This window comes from Dendropsophus ebraccatus, chromosome 10, assembly GCF_027789765.1.
Source record: "Dendropsophus ebraccatus isolate aDenEbr1 chromosome 10, aDenEbr1.pat, whole genome shotgun sequence".
NCBI classification, from domain to species: domain Eukaryota; kingdom Metazoa; phylum Chordata; class Amphibia; order Anura; family Hylidae; genus Dendropsophus; species Dendropsophus ebraccatus.
The window spans coordinates 39,288,085-39,306,088 of NC_091463.1; the positions used below are offsets into that span (position 1 = coordinate 39,288,085).

Below are 18,004 nucleotides of genomic sequence, written 5' to 3' on the forward strand. Positions count from 1 at the left end.
GTCTTTTATATATTGCTTTAATAAAAGTTTTCTTACTTAACTTTTTTTTTTTTTTTTTATTATACAAAGTATGTTTTTTAAATACATATGTACTTCTATCAAGGGGTGACACGGCCCCCTCTGCTGCCACCAATGCTCTAAGCCCTGCAGTTCCCCTACACAAACTGCAGGGCTCGAATCTCGGGCTCTGTTCTGTTCTAGCCCTATCGCTATACAAAACAGAAGGGTTGTTTTTCCCAGTGTACTGTATATTCTTATATACAGTATACAGGTGGGGGAAGGCTGCTGACATGATTGTGGTGTCCAGCAGCCTTTGCAGAGGCAGCAGTGGTTGCTATTACCCCTCACTGTGCAGAGGCTGTGGGACACAGCGATACAGCAAGTACAGCTGCCCGTCAGTGTATTTGCCAGCCAGTAGGTCAAAATCATCCAGCCCTTCCTTTAAAACTCAATCTCTGGTTCTTTTCCTATGCTAAGCTATAGTCTGTCTGCTTGTTAACACTTTCAGTTCCCTTAGCCTCTCCTCCCTCCAGTGAGCAGTGTAAGCCCACCATCATGTTGTGGGAGAAATGTCTGTTCAGTTGCAGTCTAATATATATACCTTGACTGGTACCATTGTAAAGGGAAGTCCATGTTATGCACCTAACAGTGGGTTGTAGATGCATGCATGTAGAAGCCTCCTGTCCTTGGTGGTGCTGTGGATAGGGATGTGAAGGTTTCAGTCCATATAAATAGGGAATACTTTTTAGAATACCCCACCCCCCTTTATTCACCCAAAATGTATAACCCAAAGGTCATGGCTACAAGTATTGGATGTTTCTGTGACTGTTTTTATTTATTTATTTTTTTCTTTTTAGGTCCAAGTTCGGGCCGAAACAAGAAGAAGGGTAAGTGTACATGTTTTAGGACTACATAGTAAACAAAAATTATTTAGATATATCTTGTGTAGAATTATTCACCCAGGACAAAGTGCTGTTGACTTTGTGACACTTCAGGTACATTTTATGTTTTTTGTTTTCTTTTACTTAATATCATGCAACCCAAACAGATATCTGCAGGTCTGGGTTAGGGGGCTTCCAAAACAGTAATAAGAACTCCTCCATTTATTGTGTTAAACCATCACAGACCCATAACTGCTTTAGGTTAGACAGGTCAGATTTAAAAAAATCTACACCCAAACTGAGGACAAAAGTTGTTCTGTCTCAGGAAGATAGCAGCCATGTTTTTCAAGCATGGATAACCCTTTTAAATTCAAGTGAATGAGGCTGAAGATGGTTTTTGGAAGAAAGCCATATTTTTCTGTTCCTAGACAATCCTTTTAAGGCTGCATTTACGCCTTCCGTGAAATCCATGATCCGTGACGTTAAAACATAGGACATGTCATTACTCGGAACGGATGCACGAAAAGGCTTCTACATAGAAATCAATGAGATCTGCGCTTTTCACGGATGTACACAAATGTGACATCCGTGTTTATCCGTGAAAAAAAATGATGTGATGTAATCAATGTAATTTAAAATGCTTTAAACAGATCCATGAAAAACACGGACACGGATGCAAAAAGGATGACACAACGGACGGTTTTGCAATGGTCACGGAGGTAGCTAGCAGACCAGAAGCACGGACCAGGAAAAACGCTGAAAGTGTGAATGCAGCCTAAGACCCTACCTTAAAAGATGTATTAAATACAATAGAGATGCAGAATTTTGTTAGTAAATCTGTTGTCTTGAGACCACGTTAGAACTTAGTACATTTGAGAAATAGACTACTTTTGTAGAATTAAAATCAGACTCCCCTCCTTCAGGCGGTGCTGTTCTGCAGTAATTCTGTCCACCACTGAGCCTGTATATGCCTATAGAGAACACTGAGAGCGGAACATGGTCACATGCTACTCCATGCTCAGCCATCTTATGGACAGAATCATCATTTTGCATACAGACCAGGACCGCACAGCCTGAAGCAGGAGAGCCTGATATCAGCACTTCGTGGGACATTGCTGTCAGTAAGTACAGTGCCTACACTAAGGGTCCTATTACACAGGTCGACAAAGGCCTGATCAATTTGTAGATGAGCACCGATCTGCTAGATTGTCGCTCGTTAACTAATCCTATTTTAAGGCCCGATGATCTTTTAGCAAAGGCTGCATGGACATTATTAGCAGTGTCCGTGCAGCCCTTGCCTAGACAGTTAATACTTTACTTGTCCACTCTCCTGGTCGTCTCATGCACTCTGTTCACGTCCTGTCTGAGCTGACAGGCAGCGCAGCTAATCACTGGCTGCAGCAGTCCCGCCCAGTGATTGGCTGCTCAGACAGGCCGCTTTGAAGCTGCAGTGCCGGGACGCATACAGAGTGCAGTAGAACACCGGGAGCGTGGGCAGGTTATGCGTTTACTGTTTCGGCAATCGTCAGCGATGCAAGGTCGGTAGCCGATGATTTTAGGTCTGGGCCTAAAGAAACGATCAGCCAATCATAGTTTGATCGGCTGATTATTGTCTCAATTACACGGAACGAGTATCTTCCAAATCAGGATGATTCAGACGATTATCGCTCTGTGTAATAGGGCCCTTACTAATGCTGCACGCTGAACAATTTTACTATAAAGTGCGCTACAACTTTAAGCAATACTTGAAGAGGTTATGCACCTAGAAGCTAAAAAAAAGGAAATACTAGCTTGAGTATTTTGAGCCGTCTTCCATCTTTCTAGCTGCTGCCATTCCTGAGTTATAGCTTTTTCTAAAAGCCGATCTATATCCAAGATAGAAAACTGCATTTCCCATCATGCATCTCCCTAATTGGTCTGTTTGCATACTCACCACCTTCGCTTTCTTTCCTGCCCACTGCTGTTATTACTATTGCACAGTAAACACAGGTCTATTTTTTTTTCCACTGATTTTGCATCACATCAATCCAGTGTGTATCATACTAGCTGCTCATGTAGCAGAGATTAAGCGTGCATGGTGTAGCTATGAATCAGCGCTGAAATTTCAGCCGTTAAAATAGGTGCAGAGCTAATTTCCATTGTGTTGAATGGAAATTCTGCTCTGCAGTTCACACAGTAGAATTTCCGCACTGAACTAATCTGCTTTCCGCCAGAAGAATGAACATGTTCATTCTTCCGCTAGCGGAAGCCTATACAAACCAATGGGGCTCTGATTTTCAGTTTCAGGGTATAAACCCACACACCGTATAAGCAGCGTATTTACTGCTGCGATATGCAGCAAACACGCAGCAAATATGCAGCAGATTAGATCTAAATAACTGAACACAGCATCAAATCTGTACCAACAAATCTGTTGCGTATTTGCTGTGTATTTGTTGCGTATCTGCTGTGTATACGGTGTGTGGGTTTGTACCCTCAGGGCGGAATGCGCGCGTATTCAGCGCGGAATACAAGCGTAATACAAGCGGAAATGGGGAAAAAAGGGGGGGAGGAGGATTCTAGTATATATTCTGGTATAGTCTAGTTTACTCGCCAAATACTCACTGAATTTCAGCGCTGAATGCATGCGGATTCAGCGCGGATTACTTGAGTATTCCGCGCTGAATTTGTCAAGAGCTGATTACGAGCTGAAGACTTTCCTAGCAGAATATGCAGGGATTCTGCTTACATTCTGCTTGGAATTCAGCGTCAGTTGATTTCAGGCGGAAATATTTCCTTGCGTAATCCGCCCTTTTTTGCTCTGTGTGAACGTAGCCTTAGGGTGCGTTTACACAGAGATTTTTCTGACAGATATTTAAAGCCAAAGCCAGGAACAGACTATACAGAGAACAGGTCATAAGAGACTGAGATTTCTCCAGATTTCAAATCCATTCCTGGCTTTGGCTTAAAAAAATTGACAGATAAATATCTCTTGTGTAAACACACCATTAACCTGGCCCCCAGAGAGATCACCTGTGTGTACAAAGGGAGGGTAGAAGAGGGAGCTGAGTGGTGTCAGAGTGGACATAGAGAAATGAATTTTAGACATCCAGAGCGGGTAAAGATGAGGGAAAAAAAGGGTGCAAGATAGGGTATACATGGTGGTATTGGGGGATCGTTTAGAATATTGTTTTTGCTACCTGGATAGCCTTTCAATTTTCAGAAAATAAGCTGTGGCTATTGGAATGAAGATCTGGAAGAAAATCCTCTCTCCATTATTATCAGAATAATTGGCTCTGTCAAGTGTATGTTTATGTTTATAGACTGTTATACTGGCTATATATCACAGGCCGTAACTGAGAAGTTGTACGTGAAGAAGTATATTTTGCCATTTTTTTTTGTCAATTTTACACTTATAATTAAGCTCTTAAACTGAGTTCAGGGGTGAATATACTGATACTGAAATGCATTCTTGAATCGTTTTGTCTCTTAGTATGTTATTTATAGGGCATTTATTTGTTTCAATGATCACTTTCCTATGTACATCTGGGTATCATTTGAAACCCCTTTATTCAAATCTATAATATGTAAGGGTCTATTACACCAACAGATATCTGACAGATTTTTACGGCCAAGGCCAGGAATGCATTTGAAAAGCGGAGAAATCTAGTTATGGCCTGTTCTCGGTTTATAAGCCTTTCCTGGCTTTGGCTGCAAAAATCTGTCAGATATCTGTTGGTGTAATAGGGGCCTAAGTAAAAAGAAATCCCTTTGATTTTTATGGTGTCTTTAGGGTTCCTATCTGGTGCACATTTATTTAGCAGGATTTCAGCCATAAAAATACTGTTTGCAGCCCCCAAACAGAGCTCCAATGTAAATGTGAACCTACCAGAAAAGTCCAGAAACGATCATCTTTCATTTGCTGCATCCTAGAAAGCTAAAAGTTGGGTTGAAGAGTCTACACCTACACATGAATAGTTTTGAGCCCAGGTTCTTTATTAGTTAATGAATTATGCTGACCATAAATGGAGCAAGCTTAAGTGTGTTTCTGTTTTGTTACATACACCTCACTCATTGGCCCTAAGCCCTGCCTTGGGGGTGGGGGGATTTATTAATAAAATTACCATGTCAAGGATACCCATATGTAAGAATTTACCTCACCTCTGAAGCCTAAGATTTCCTCTGATTAGCTTTCAGGACCAAGATCAGCTCCATTCTACTGAGCAAGTAAAATAACCCATTAAGTGTATATTGAGAAGAATAGGAGTAAAATCCTATACCAGTTAAACAATAGCAGTAAAAACCTAAGGAGGCAGTTTTCATAAAAATGACTATAAACTACACAGAAGAAAGGATATGAAAAGTAGCTCTCACACCACTTAGAAGAAGTGGTGACCCTTCAAATCAGTGTTTCACTCCATCTAGGAATCGTAGAACAATGGCTGCAGATGTATGCCAGTTCAAAAAGACTGCCCAGCTGTAGACACCTGTTTCAGGGTTGTTGCATCTCTTCAGTGCAAAGCAGGGTGTTGGCTGGCTAGTGAGGGGCCTATCGACGTGGGTCAAAGGGGATACACAATCGTTTCTGCTGCAGCAGTCTCTGGTTAAACAAAGTTTAGGACACAAATGAAAGGAAGATTGTACAATATTTTTAAATTTTGTTTGGACTTTCACCATAAAAAAGGAGGCCCCAGTACCAAAATGAAGTGTTTTTTTTTTTTTTTGTTTTTTTTTTAAAGTGACCCTAAAATATACAAAAATTAGAACAAAAAATGTTTTATAAAATCTCTGCAGAACACATTAGAACTTTGACTGGATGACAGCAATTGCTAGAGTTCAAATGTTTCTTGCAGAAATCGATTACATTTTTTTGTTCTAATTTTTCATTTAACCATCCCTTCAGGGACAAAATGTACAAAAATGTCATCAATTAACCAGGCACCCTCCGCTCTGCTGAACAAGGGGACACCTGTTTAAATGGTCAAGTATCCCATCGATTACCATGGGGTTTGTTATTCGAGTTGGGCACTCAAGCATTCAAAAATACTCAACTCGAGTAGAGAACACTCGAACATTTCAATGCTCGCTCAACACTAAGTAACTATCCTGACCCCACATTTATCATGTGTTGCCCAAGAACTTATACAGTGAATAAGTCCCTGTGCACACCACACATCGCCTTTTTATGTGATATATATATATATATATATATATATATATATATATATATATATATAGTATATTTTTAAATGTGTTTATATAAATTTTGTTTTTATAATAATTATTTTTTATTCCATGTTATCCGTTACCCTGCATCACACACTTAAGAGGTGTTTGTCACATTGTGGAGAATTCATCTAGTCATTTTAATTGTAGCTAGATTTTACAACAAATTCTAGCAAACTGCTTAAAAAGCAATTAGCTAGTTTAATGATATTGGGGGTAATTTCTCGCTTGAATCATAGCCACTTTCCAAAAGTTTCCCCTCACCCTTCATGTGAAAAGGCTTCCAGCTCTCTATGTTGTATGTATCCCATTTGTAAAGGAGTCTATAAGCCAATTGCAAAACTGGAGCCTAGCTGCATAAAATTAAAGTCAGATTCCATAGTAACTTTATAAGAATCAGCTGTAAAGGGCTCTTAAAGCTTTTTAGTTTTCCTCATTTAGACACGAAGGGTGCAGCATTTTAAGGGCAGATGAACCCAAATGGAATTGTGAATATTATTTAGATTTAGTTATTTAAAGTGTTTAATGTGTAGGATAAAAGTGTCAATTTTATAGTACTGGTCATTACAGAAATGGGATAACAATTATGTGTAGTTTACTTTGTTTTATTTTCATAAGATGTTTTGTTAGGGAATTTTTTTTTCTTCTTCTGAATACTTTAATAACATTTATTGTACTACTGTATTTCTTAAGCAGCACTATGGGGGACATTTATCAATATGCACCCCTGGTGTACGTGATGGATAAGAGTCAGGTTTGCCACCAGCCTTATCCTCTGCCCGCCTGATGGGCAGGGAAGGGGGGTCAAGGCAGAGAGGAGGTGCCTTGATTTATTGTGATTTACGCCACATATCAGGATACAAATCTACACCTGCTCCCGAGCAAGTCAGGCAGGGGAGTTCAGAGCCGGGCCGTGTGGTGACCCCGTTCTGAAGTGCCGCAATCCCGGGTGCTATTATTAGCTGACAGCTGCATCTAAATGGCTATTTCTCCCCCATCCCTTGTGTCTAGTGGGCAAATCACCACCTGCAATGCGATCGCAGAGGGGCGATCCGTTTAACTTACTCGGCCGGGCCTCTGCGTCGGAATGACGCAGATTCCGGCTTGGCATTCTATTGATCTGGTCTGCAGCAGACCAGACAAATAGAACACCGATCTAATGGATCGGTGCTCTATTATATACGCAGCATTGATCTCAATGGGAGATCAATGCTGTGTATATAGAAGTCCCCCAGGGGACTTCTAATTACTGTGTGAAAAAATAAAGTTTTTTCATTAATAAAAAAAAAAAACCTCCCCTAATAAAAATTTAAATCACCCCCTTTTCCCATTTTATAAATAAAAATAAACAAACAAACATATTTGGTATCGCCGTGTGCGTAATCAGCCGAACTATTAAATTATCACATTCCTGATCTTGCACGGTAAATGGTGTAAGAGCAAAAACCTGCCAAAGTGCAAAACTGCGCATTTTTGGTCGCATCAAATCCAGAAAAATTGTAATAAAAAGCAATCAAAAAGTCTGATGTATGCAATCAAGGTACCGATAGAAAGTACAGATCATGGCGCAAAAATGGACATGGACAGTATTTACAGTATGCATGCACAGTATTTTGCGGACGTGTGAATGTTTAGGTGGCAAAAATTCACCATCTCTGACTCTTTTTATCTCAGGGTCAAAGCAGGTCAGTAACTTCTGACATGCCTGATTGCATGTGAAAAGTTACTACAAATGACAATAACACTTTTAAGCAGTTTAATAGGTAGACTGTGTCATCACTGTAAAGATGCTACATAAAACAAAATCTGTTAAAGGGGTATTCCAGGGAAAATCAATAATTTAGCAAAGGAAAGGGTTAACCAAGGTTAACCCTTTCCTAATATACTTACCTGTTGTTTTTTGGCCCCCCAAGGAGATCTCCGGTCCGGTCACGTGATCTTGCAGCTTGTGGCTCGGATCCTCTTCGCCTTCCGGTTCGGTGACGTCACCCAGCCGGCGTCTCTCTCCGTCTCATTAGCAGCAGAGCACTGAACCCTGACTGGCTTGGTAGCGTGCAGCCAATCAGGGTTCAGTGCTCTGCATCCCCACACGCTTCAGAGTGGGGGTCCCCTGAGGCTGCAGTAAATTATCAGGGGTCGTCGGGCTCAGTGCCGGTCACCAGTTACATGGGCCGGCACTGCACTACAGCAGGTGAATGCGGGGTCTGGCGTCAATCATCACTCCGCAGAACCCCCCCCACACACACACAGACACACACACCTTGTCAGCGATGCCGACCGAGTCCCGGGAGGGGATGCGGCGGGCGGCATTACTTCATTCATAGCTACCAGACACCCGGCTGCCCGCCGCATCCCCTCCCCCCAGGGACTCAGGGTCGGCATCGGTGGGGAAGTAATGTGTATCGGCTGCTGATCCCCATCGGGCCCCCCCTCCTCCCCTCCCTCCCTGTGTCCCTGTCAGAGATCGCTCACCCCCGGAGCGTGCTGCTGGCCCTGATCTCGGCACTGGTCTCAGGCACCTGTACTCAGCTGACAGGCGCTGTGTGCGGGGCAAGACAGAAATCTCTCCTGCCTCACTCACACAGAGCCTGTCAGCTGAGTACAGGTGCCTGAGACCAGTGCCGAGATCGGGGCCAGCAGCACGCTAGGGGGGTGAGCGATCTCTGACAGGGACACAATGAGGGGGGGCCGGGGGGGATCAGCAGCAAATACATATTACTTTGCAGGACTTCCCCCCTCCTCCCTGTGTCCCTGTCAGAGATCACTCACCCCCACCCCTGGAGCGTGCAGCTGGCCCCGATCTCGGCACTGGTCTCAAGCACCTGTACTCAGTAGCTGACAGGCTCTGTGTGAGTGAGGCAGGAGAGATTTACACAGCGCCTGTCAGCTGAGTACAGGTGCCTGAGACCAGTGCAAAGATCGGGGCCAGCAGCACGCTCCGGGGGTGGGGGTGAGTGATCTCTGACAGGGACACAGGGAGGGGGGCCGGGGGGGATCAACAGCCGATACTCATTACTTCCCCACCGATGCCGACCCTGAGTCCTGGGGGAAATGGGATGCGGCGGGCAGCCGGGTGTCTGGTAGCTATGAATGAAGTAATGCCGCCCGCCGCATCCCCTCCCGGGACTCGGTCGGCATCGCTGACAAGGTGTGGGGGGGGGTTCTGCGGAGTGATGATTGACGCCAGACCCCGCATTCACCTGCTGTAGTGCAGTGCCGGCCCATGTAACTGGTGACCGGCACTGAGCCCGACGACCCCTGATAATTTACTGCAGCCTCAGGGGACCCCCACTCTGAAGCGTGTGGGGATGCAGAGCACTGAACCCTGATTGGCTGCACGCTACCAAGCCAGTCAGGGTTCAGTGCTCTGCTGCTAATGAGACGGAGAGCGACGCCGGCTGGGGGACGTCACCGAACCGGAAGGCGAAGAGGATCCGAGCCACAAGCTGCAAGATCACGTGACCGGACCGGAGATCTCCTTGGGGGGCCAAAAAACAACAGGTAAGTATATTAGGAAAGTGTTAACCTTGGTTAACCCTTTCCTTTGCTAAATTATTGATTTTCCCTGGAATACCCCTTTAAGTTTGTTCAATAGGAACATAGGATACTCTAAACATGCTGTCTGAGAGGTAAAAAGAAGACTGGAAGAGCAGTATAGGTCTGTAGTTAGTGCAGGATGGATCAAGTTGTGTTTTGTTTTGTTTTTTACCCCCTCCAGCAATGGGAATATTTAACATGTTTAACAGAGGAGCAAAAGTTTGGTGAGTAGTGACAGCCTGGAACAGAGGCTAAGGGCCCAAACGATCCAAACGACCGCTATTGGAAAGACCTGAAATCGTTCACCCATTTACATAAAATGATAATCATTACTTATGATTGTTCCTACGGTCGTCGCTATTGTGTTCGTCACTACTGCGAACGACCGAACGACGTCTTATATAATGCGAACGAGCCAAGATAAAAATAGGTTCAGGTCGACGATTCCTCGTTCGGTTGTTAATCATTAGCTGCTATTCAACTGAACGATTATCGCTTACATTTGAACGACTAAACAATAATCTGAACGATAATCGTCCTGTGGAATAGGGCCCTAATTGAGGTGTTGCTAACATAATAGGATGAGCAATCGAAAGAAGCATTGAGACCATGGTTTCTGTTAAATCAGATGATGAAAATAAATAAGAGGAAGTGTTAGTGTTGTTTGCCAAGGTGACCACCTTAAGTGGCACAACATGTAGGGGTGCTGTTTCATCCAGGGCACTTTGAAGGGTTTTGTGTTGTTTTTGAAAGCAGTATATGCACAGGAGGAGTGAAACTGGAGTGAATAGTTAAAATTGGAAACTAAATAGAGCAGGGAGAAGCCCATACAGTACTAGAGTAAATGATCCAAGATAGCGATGTTGTAGGCTGGACAAAAAAATGCAAAAAGTCACATGACCTTTTTTGCTATAGCGCTTTTACATTGTGTTTGTAGTTTTGTAAGATCGCAACGGGCTCTGCGTTTAACATTTTTCACAGAAATGTTGTCATTTTTCCCCTGATAGACTTGTATAGTTGGCTGTAAAAGCACCAGACAAAATGGCATGTCTGTATGCATATTGGTGCCCCCCCAATTCTTCAATAGAAAACCTGGAATCACAGGATAAAGAATCACATGACTTTAAACAAAGCAAATACTTTAAACGAACACATTTTTATTTTCACATTTTTGTAACCCCTCATTTACATTAATGCCAGCAAAAGAAAATGTGGGGTTGAACTACTCACTACATCTCTCACTGAATTGCTTAAGGATTGTAGTTTTCAAAATGGGGTTATTTTAGAGGGTTTTATTATTTTGACACATACAAACATAGCTGTGGGAAAACTAAATGGCACAGATTTACTAAAACAGTGAAATTCTTAGACAGTCATTGGTAGGTTGCACATTACCTTGTGTAAACAGGATGGGAGAGATTTATGAAAGGGTGTAAATATACACCTGGTGGAAACTGCCCATAGCAACCAATCACAGCTCAGCTTTTCGCTCTGTTAAAATATAAAAGGAGCTGTGATTGGTTGCTGTGGGCAGTTTACACCAGCTGTATATTTAACCATTTCATAAATCTCCCCCGTTATGTGTATAATTATAATATTTTATGCTTCCATCACAGAATAAATGCATTTTTTATTTTTTCAGGGAAAAAGGTTGGACCTCCGGGGCCTCAAGGACCTCTTGGCCCTGTAGGTCCTCAAGGGCCACCAGGACCTCCAGGACCACCTGGAATCCCAGGCATTCCTGGTATACCAGGATCAAATGCTATGGGCCCTCCCGGACCCCCTGGGCCCCCAGGACCTCAAGGACCACCTGGAAATCAAGGACCTTCTGGTAAAATAGCATTATAAGTAGAGATGAGCGAACCATGAGCATGCTCGGGTCCATCCGAACCCGAACGTTCGGCATTTGATTAGCGGTGGCTGCTGAAGTTGGATAAAGCCCTAAGGCTACGTGGAAAACATGGATATAGTCATTGGCTGTATTTATGTTTTCCAGACAACCTTAGAGCTTTATGTAACTTCAGCAGCCACCGCTAATCAAATGCCGAACAATCGGGTTCAGATGGACTCGAGCATGCTCGAGGTTCGCTCATCTCTAATTATAAGGTGTTTCTTTGGAATGATGTGTAAGTTTGTGTTCTGCCTGTAATACATTCTTTTTTTTATCCACTTCATCCAGCAGGGCCTGGAGACAGGACCAATCCCAGAGAAATACAGGTTAGGTACTGGCCTTTTAGGCTGCTCATTGGTCATAGTTTAGTAAAAAAAAAAAAAATCTCATTCATGTTATTTCGATGTGCAGCTCCTTCATCTTTACTTTAAAGCTGACTTGTCAGCAGTTTTGAGCTTTCAAGACCTATACTGGGTGGTTTAGGTGGTTTCACTCATTGAGCATGCATGACTAAGAAGTACACTGTTTAAGCTCCTAGCTGCTGCAAGTGCCCAGCTGGCAGGATTTACTTGTTAGGTGCCATGAGCTCTATATATCGAGAGTGTGTTTTAGTCCCTCCTCTCAGTTGTTGTGGGCCCACTAGAAATAGTCATAGGTGTAATAGTCTCCTGATTGGCCACTACAGGTGAGAGGAGGGCCTGGGAGTGCACATTCTGGTCAAGACTTTTTTCTGGGAACTCCAGGTATAGGGGGGGGGGGGGGTGAAACTTCTGCAGAAGCATATAGCATTACTTACCTATCTATCCCAGTTTTGAAACTACCAAAAAATCCATTTGTTTTGGGGAGGGTTTGTTCTGTATTGTGTTTCTGCACTTCCTGGTTGAACAGTTGTATACAGTACTACAGGTTCCAGAATGCAATGCTTTCCCTCAGCTGTTCATCACAGTCCTCCACCCTGCTCATTCCCTGCCCAAATCTGTTGCAGAACATCTAGGCTGTGTTCACACATTGCAGTTTCATTGTGTTACTGAATTATTTGCAGTACTTGATCATTTTATTGCAGTCCCACCCCCACAGTACACTTACTACCTGTAACGCTGATATTGGAATACAGTAAAGAAATTTTTTAAATTTAATTTTAATTTCTTCTTCTTTTCATCCTCACGCACATATTATGATCAAGCATCTTTTATCTTTGAAGTTGAGCCCCACAATAAGGACTTTATCCGATATTATGTTACATGGAATTTACAGTCAATGCCTCGTTTTTCTCCATGTGGGATTGGCAGTGTCTGCTCTGATCCTCTGTGCCGTTTAGCATCATTAAATTGTGCTACTGCATAACTTTTTTGAATATGTTGCAGTACTGCAATGAAACTCCATGTGTGAACATAGCCCTAATTTCACTGCAGAGTTTTGCACAGCGAAGTTGCAGCAGCTGCTTCTGGCTGGTCAAAGATGGTGAATCACTCAGGGGATTGGGGGATCCAGCCAAGCCTCCTGTGACATTACGCCTTACCCCTGTCTGCCAGAGGGTAGCATATGTTGTAAAATTAAAAAATTAAAAAATATAAAAAGTCCAACAGAAAAAAAACCATATGGTCTGATTAGTAATATAGTTACATACTTAGTACAATTGAAAAAAGACATTAAAGGAGAAGTCCGGCCAAAACTATTTTTTAATATGTTATTACTTATGGAAAGTTAGGCAAATTTCAAATGTACATGAATTATGGGAAGTGCACATATAGGGCTATTTCCCCTAATTTAGTAGATCAGGGAGACTTCAGATTCTTAAAAAAAAAAAAAAAAAAAAGTGACGTCACGAACCAGGGGGTGTAATTCCAATGGAGTGTCCAGCAGGGGCGCACTATATATAGAAGTCAATGGTACTCATTGACTTTTATATATAGTGCGCCCCTGCTGGACACTCCATTGGAATTACAATGGATGTGTGTGTAAATGTAATATACAGTGTTTTTGATTGAATACAACAATGGAATACTTTGGGGAGCAAGTGTCCTTGCTCCCCAAAGTATTCCATAATTGTAATCAATCAGTACATCACAGTAAGCCTGCCGAACCGCCGCCGCCCTCCGCCACGGACTGCACTCAACTACTACTCTCATCACCTGGCTCATAGCATGAGCAGGTGATGGGAGGTAGTAGCTGGGTTATATATGTAGTAGCTTCTGCCCGGACTTGGAAGAAGCAGGAGGGGGGAGCGGAGGGGGTCATAGCTGCTGCACAGTGATGAGCGGCTCCCCTGCGTGGCAGCATCAGCGGCGGAGATCTCAGCCATATAACCCAGCTACTACCTCCCATCACCTGCTCATGCTATGAGCCAGGTGATGAGAGTAGTAGTTGAGTGCAGTGTGTGGCGGAGGGCGGCGGCGGTTCGGCGGGCTTACTGTGATGTACTGATTGATTACATTTATGGAATACTTTGGGGAGCAAGGACACTTGCTCCCCGACGTATTCCATAAATGTATTCAATCAAAAACACTGTATACTACATTAACATACACATCCATTGTAATTCCAATGGAGTGTCCAGCAGTGGTGCACTATATATAGAAGTCAATGGTACTCATTGACTTCAATATATATAGTGCGCCCCTGCTGGACACTCCATTGTAATAACACCCCCGGTTTGTGACGTCACGTTTTTTTAGAGAATCTGAAGTCTCCCTGATCTACTAAATTAAGGGAAATAGCCCTATATGTGCATTTCCCATAATTAATGTACATTAGAAATTTGTCTAACTTTCCATAAGCAATAACATATAAAAAATATAGTTTTGGCCGGACTTCTCCTTTAAAGTCCATCAAGTTCATCCAAGGGATATGAATGCAATGTCACAAAAACCACTAACTCCGTTGGGGTTAAATTCAGGTGACATGTGACAACATCCAAACAATACATGGCTAGGGTTCTACCCACAAAGGGGTCTTTGTCAAGCATGCTGTACATACACATTACTGCTGCTGCCCGATTTGCAGCGTTCGTTCTCAATGGACTTGCACCATACGTACAGTACTCTCGTTGACTGCAACACTAATGTAGATGTAAATGACATTTCCACTTCTCTTAGCTTAATTTCCTAAAGTCCAAACCTGTTTAAAGGCACAACATCTGCAAATTAAAACCTGTAATCTCGTCATACATGGTATTTTCTGTAGGCATAGTCTTTTCACTCTGCAGAAACAACAGCATGGTAAAGTTTTCACTATTTTTGTATATGGCTTCATGCCTCTTTAAAAAAGTCAACATACCTTGAACTTATAGAAATAACAGGCCTGAATTTGTGCTATGATTTGCATCGCTGACCCTGGCATCTCTCAGAGATGAGCGAACTTTCCAAAAGTTCGGTCCGACCAGACTTTCGGATTTTTTCAGATTTCATAGTTTAAAGCATGTATATGATACGGGGGTAGTGTTTTTGGTTTACCTTAGGGCTCTACATGTCAGTAACATCATTATCTTTTCGATATCTCAAAGTCATTTTTTTTTAGACTTCAATACTCACCATTACAGGGTCTATGCAGGAAATTCACCATTACAGGGTCTATGCAGGAAAAAGGTCACAAATGCAGTAAAGGAGCCGCAGTAGTCATTGAAGGCCAGCGGAGGTCCAGCAATAGTCATTTGAGGCCAGTACAGGAGCAGCAGTAGTCAACATGGAGGTCAGGCAGGAGCAGCAGTAGCCAACATGGAGGCCAGGCAGGATCAGCAGTAGCCAACATGGAGGCTAGGCAAGATCAGCAGTAGCCAACATGGAGGCCAGGCAGGAGCAACAGTAGTCAACAATTGGGTATATAGCACTTTTTTTTAAAGATATCCTGAGAGACTAAAATACCTGGTTCAGGTGTATAGCATTGTATCTTAAAAAAAGATGCTATATAAAGGTGCTATATACCCAATTTCTATACTTGGACCCTTCTGGAAGTGTGTATATCACATCTGTCTTATCCTGAGAGACTTAAAGCGTAACTGTCATTTCAGGGTCATTTTTCTGAAAACATTAAATATCAACAGTACAAGCGATTTTAAGAAACTCTGTAATAGGTTTTACATAAAACGCTTGTAAAATCGCTTGTACATACTAAAAGAGTTTCCTTCTGTACTGAAAAAGCTATCTCCCAGCCTCCCCCCTCACATCAAATGAAGCAGGATTTCTCTGTCCATTATGTGGCTATGGAGAGGGGAGGGGCTGTTAGGAGTGACTGAGCACGGAGGATTTCTGCAAAGCACAACACCATGCAATCGTCTCTCAGTAAGTTCATAGATAAGCACTGACCTTTCTGACACCTGAATGTAGCGTTTTAGGTGCCCAGAGAGTTTACAAACAGCTGACCTTCATGTCACCTCTTCCTGCTCCCTCATCTCCCTCAGCCCCTCCCCCCTTCATAGGCTTACAATGGAGAGAGCAGTGCCCGTCTTCACTGGCTTCTCTGTAATGAAGACGTGTTTGCCTGATAATGCACAGATAAGAAGTCGGGGGGGGGGGAGGCTGGGAGATTGCTTCTTGAGTACAGAAGGAGGCTATTTTGGCTGATGAAACCTATTACGGAGTTTCTTAAAATCGCTTATACTACTGATTTCTGCAATAAAAAAAAAACATGACAGTTACGCTTTAAATACCTGGTTCAGGTGTACAGCATTATAAGACAGATGTGATATACACACTTTCAATCAGAAGGGTCCAAGTATAGAAATTGGGTATATAGCACTTTTTTTTAAGATGCAATGCTATACACCTGAACCAGGTATTTTTGTCTCTCAGGATAAGACAGATGTGATATACACACTATCAGAAGTATAGGACTTGTATATCTGTACTGCATGTTTTGGTTCCGTGCACCCTTTTCTGTCCAATGCCTAATCTATCTATCTTTCGCCCTCTCTATATTTCTCTCTCAATCACTAGATGTTTCTCCTCTCCGCTTTTCTAATCTTTCCTTTCCCACAGTATCTTCTCAGTATTCTGTAGTACACAACAGCAGCTTGCTTCACCTCTCTCCCTCTACACACTGCGTGGTGCGGTCATGTGACTGCGCCTTTTAAAGCAATACCGATGTCACACAGGGGGTGAGCTAGTACAAGATCCCTGCTGATTGGATGTGTTCCGGGCATCATAGGAAAGCGCTTTTCCCGCCCGGAACACTTCCTGCTTTCTAGAATGGCGGCTGCCATTTTAGAAAGCAAGAAAAAAGAAATCTGAGCCGATTTCCGAATCAGACTCATCTCTAATAGTCATCGAAACTTTTGACGCAGTGCACCATATATTGCTACTTTTTTATGTCAAAATGCTAGTTCTGAGCATTTAATTCCTAAAGTTGCTTTAAGTTTGTAATTTTTTTTTTCAGTCTGCTGCAGTTCACCTGCATGGTCAAGACACAGCAATACAAGTCAAAAATGGTAAGAACCCTATTTTATTTTCTTAGATGTATTAGTTGTTTCTGCCCTAGCATGCCTGTGAGGATTTATGTCCAGGTGACTATCCCTTATTTTGGCATCCCCCCACCCAGCTACCATTTTTGATAGCGCTAGAGATATTCCAGACTGAGCACTTAACACTAACACTTAACACTTAAAGAGGATGTATCACCAGGTACATCCTCTTTAATCAGAACCCACGGATCAAACGGCGCAGTCACGGTGAAGCCGGTGCCGTGGTCCGATTTTTCGTGGTTCCCGTGCACAGCGCCGTTCTATGCACCGGAACCGACCGGTCCGTTTTTCGGAGCGCGGCCCGGTTCCCGTCCACGGCGCCGGTCTATGCACTGGAGCCGGACGGTGCTCAAGCACTGGAGGTAGGCCGGCCCGCCCCCAGTGGGAGGGAATTCCCTCCCCTGTATGACGCGGCTCCCTTAGAATGAATGGAGCCACGTCATACAGGGGAGGGACTTCCCTCCCACTGGGGGCGGGCCGGCCTACCTCCAGTGCTTGAGCACCGTCCGACTCCGGTGCATAGACCGGCGCCGTGCACGGGAACCGGGCCGCGCTCTGAAAAACGGACCGCAACACCGGCTTCCCCGTGATGGCGCCGTTCGATCCGTGGGTTCAGATTAAAAAGGATGTACCTGGTGGTACATCCTCTTTAATTCCCATTCACTGGATACGGAATATGTGTCTGATTTTAGGGAATCTTTCCACTTGGACCACCTGATGCTGAGAACGGGGACCTCGTATATATAGCATGGATCAATGAGTGATCAAAGTGTATATACTAGAAGTCCCCCAGGGGGGCTTCTAGTTTATGTGTGTAAAAAAAAAAAAAAAAGTTTCGTTATTAGTAAAAAGCCCCCTCCCCTAATAAAAGTTTGAATCACCCCCCTTTTCCCATGTTATAAATAAAAATAAATAAATAAACAAACATGTTTGGTATCGCTGCGTGCGTAATGACCCCACATTCCTGATCTCGTGTGTGCGTAATTAATCACATTCCTGATCTCGCACGGTAAACGGCGTCAGCGCAAAAAAATC

General features: G+C 43.3%; 1 protein-coding gene across 2 annotated transcripts in view; it reads left to right on the forward strand.

The window, feature by feature from the left end:
• The window catches only part of EDA (ectodysplasin A), an 84,473-nt gene that overhangs the window by 60,631 nt on the left and 5,838 nt on the right, over positions 1 to 18,004 (forward strand). For both annotated transcript variants that reach the window (XM_069985838.1, XM_069985839.1), the window contains exons 3-6: positions 858 to 887; positions 11,266 to 11,454; positions 11,806 to 11,840; positions 16,885 to 16,936. In XM_069985838.1, coding sequence (XP_069841939.1) covers positions 858 to 887; positions 11,266 to 11,454; positions 11,806 to 11,840; positions 16,885 to 16,936 — 306 coding nt within the window. The remainder of the gene's footprint in view (positions 1 to 857; positions 888 to 11,265; positions 11,455 to 11,805; positions 11,841 to 16,884; positions 16,937 to 18,004) is intronic.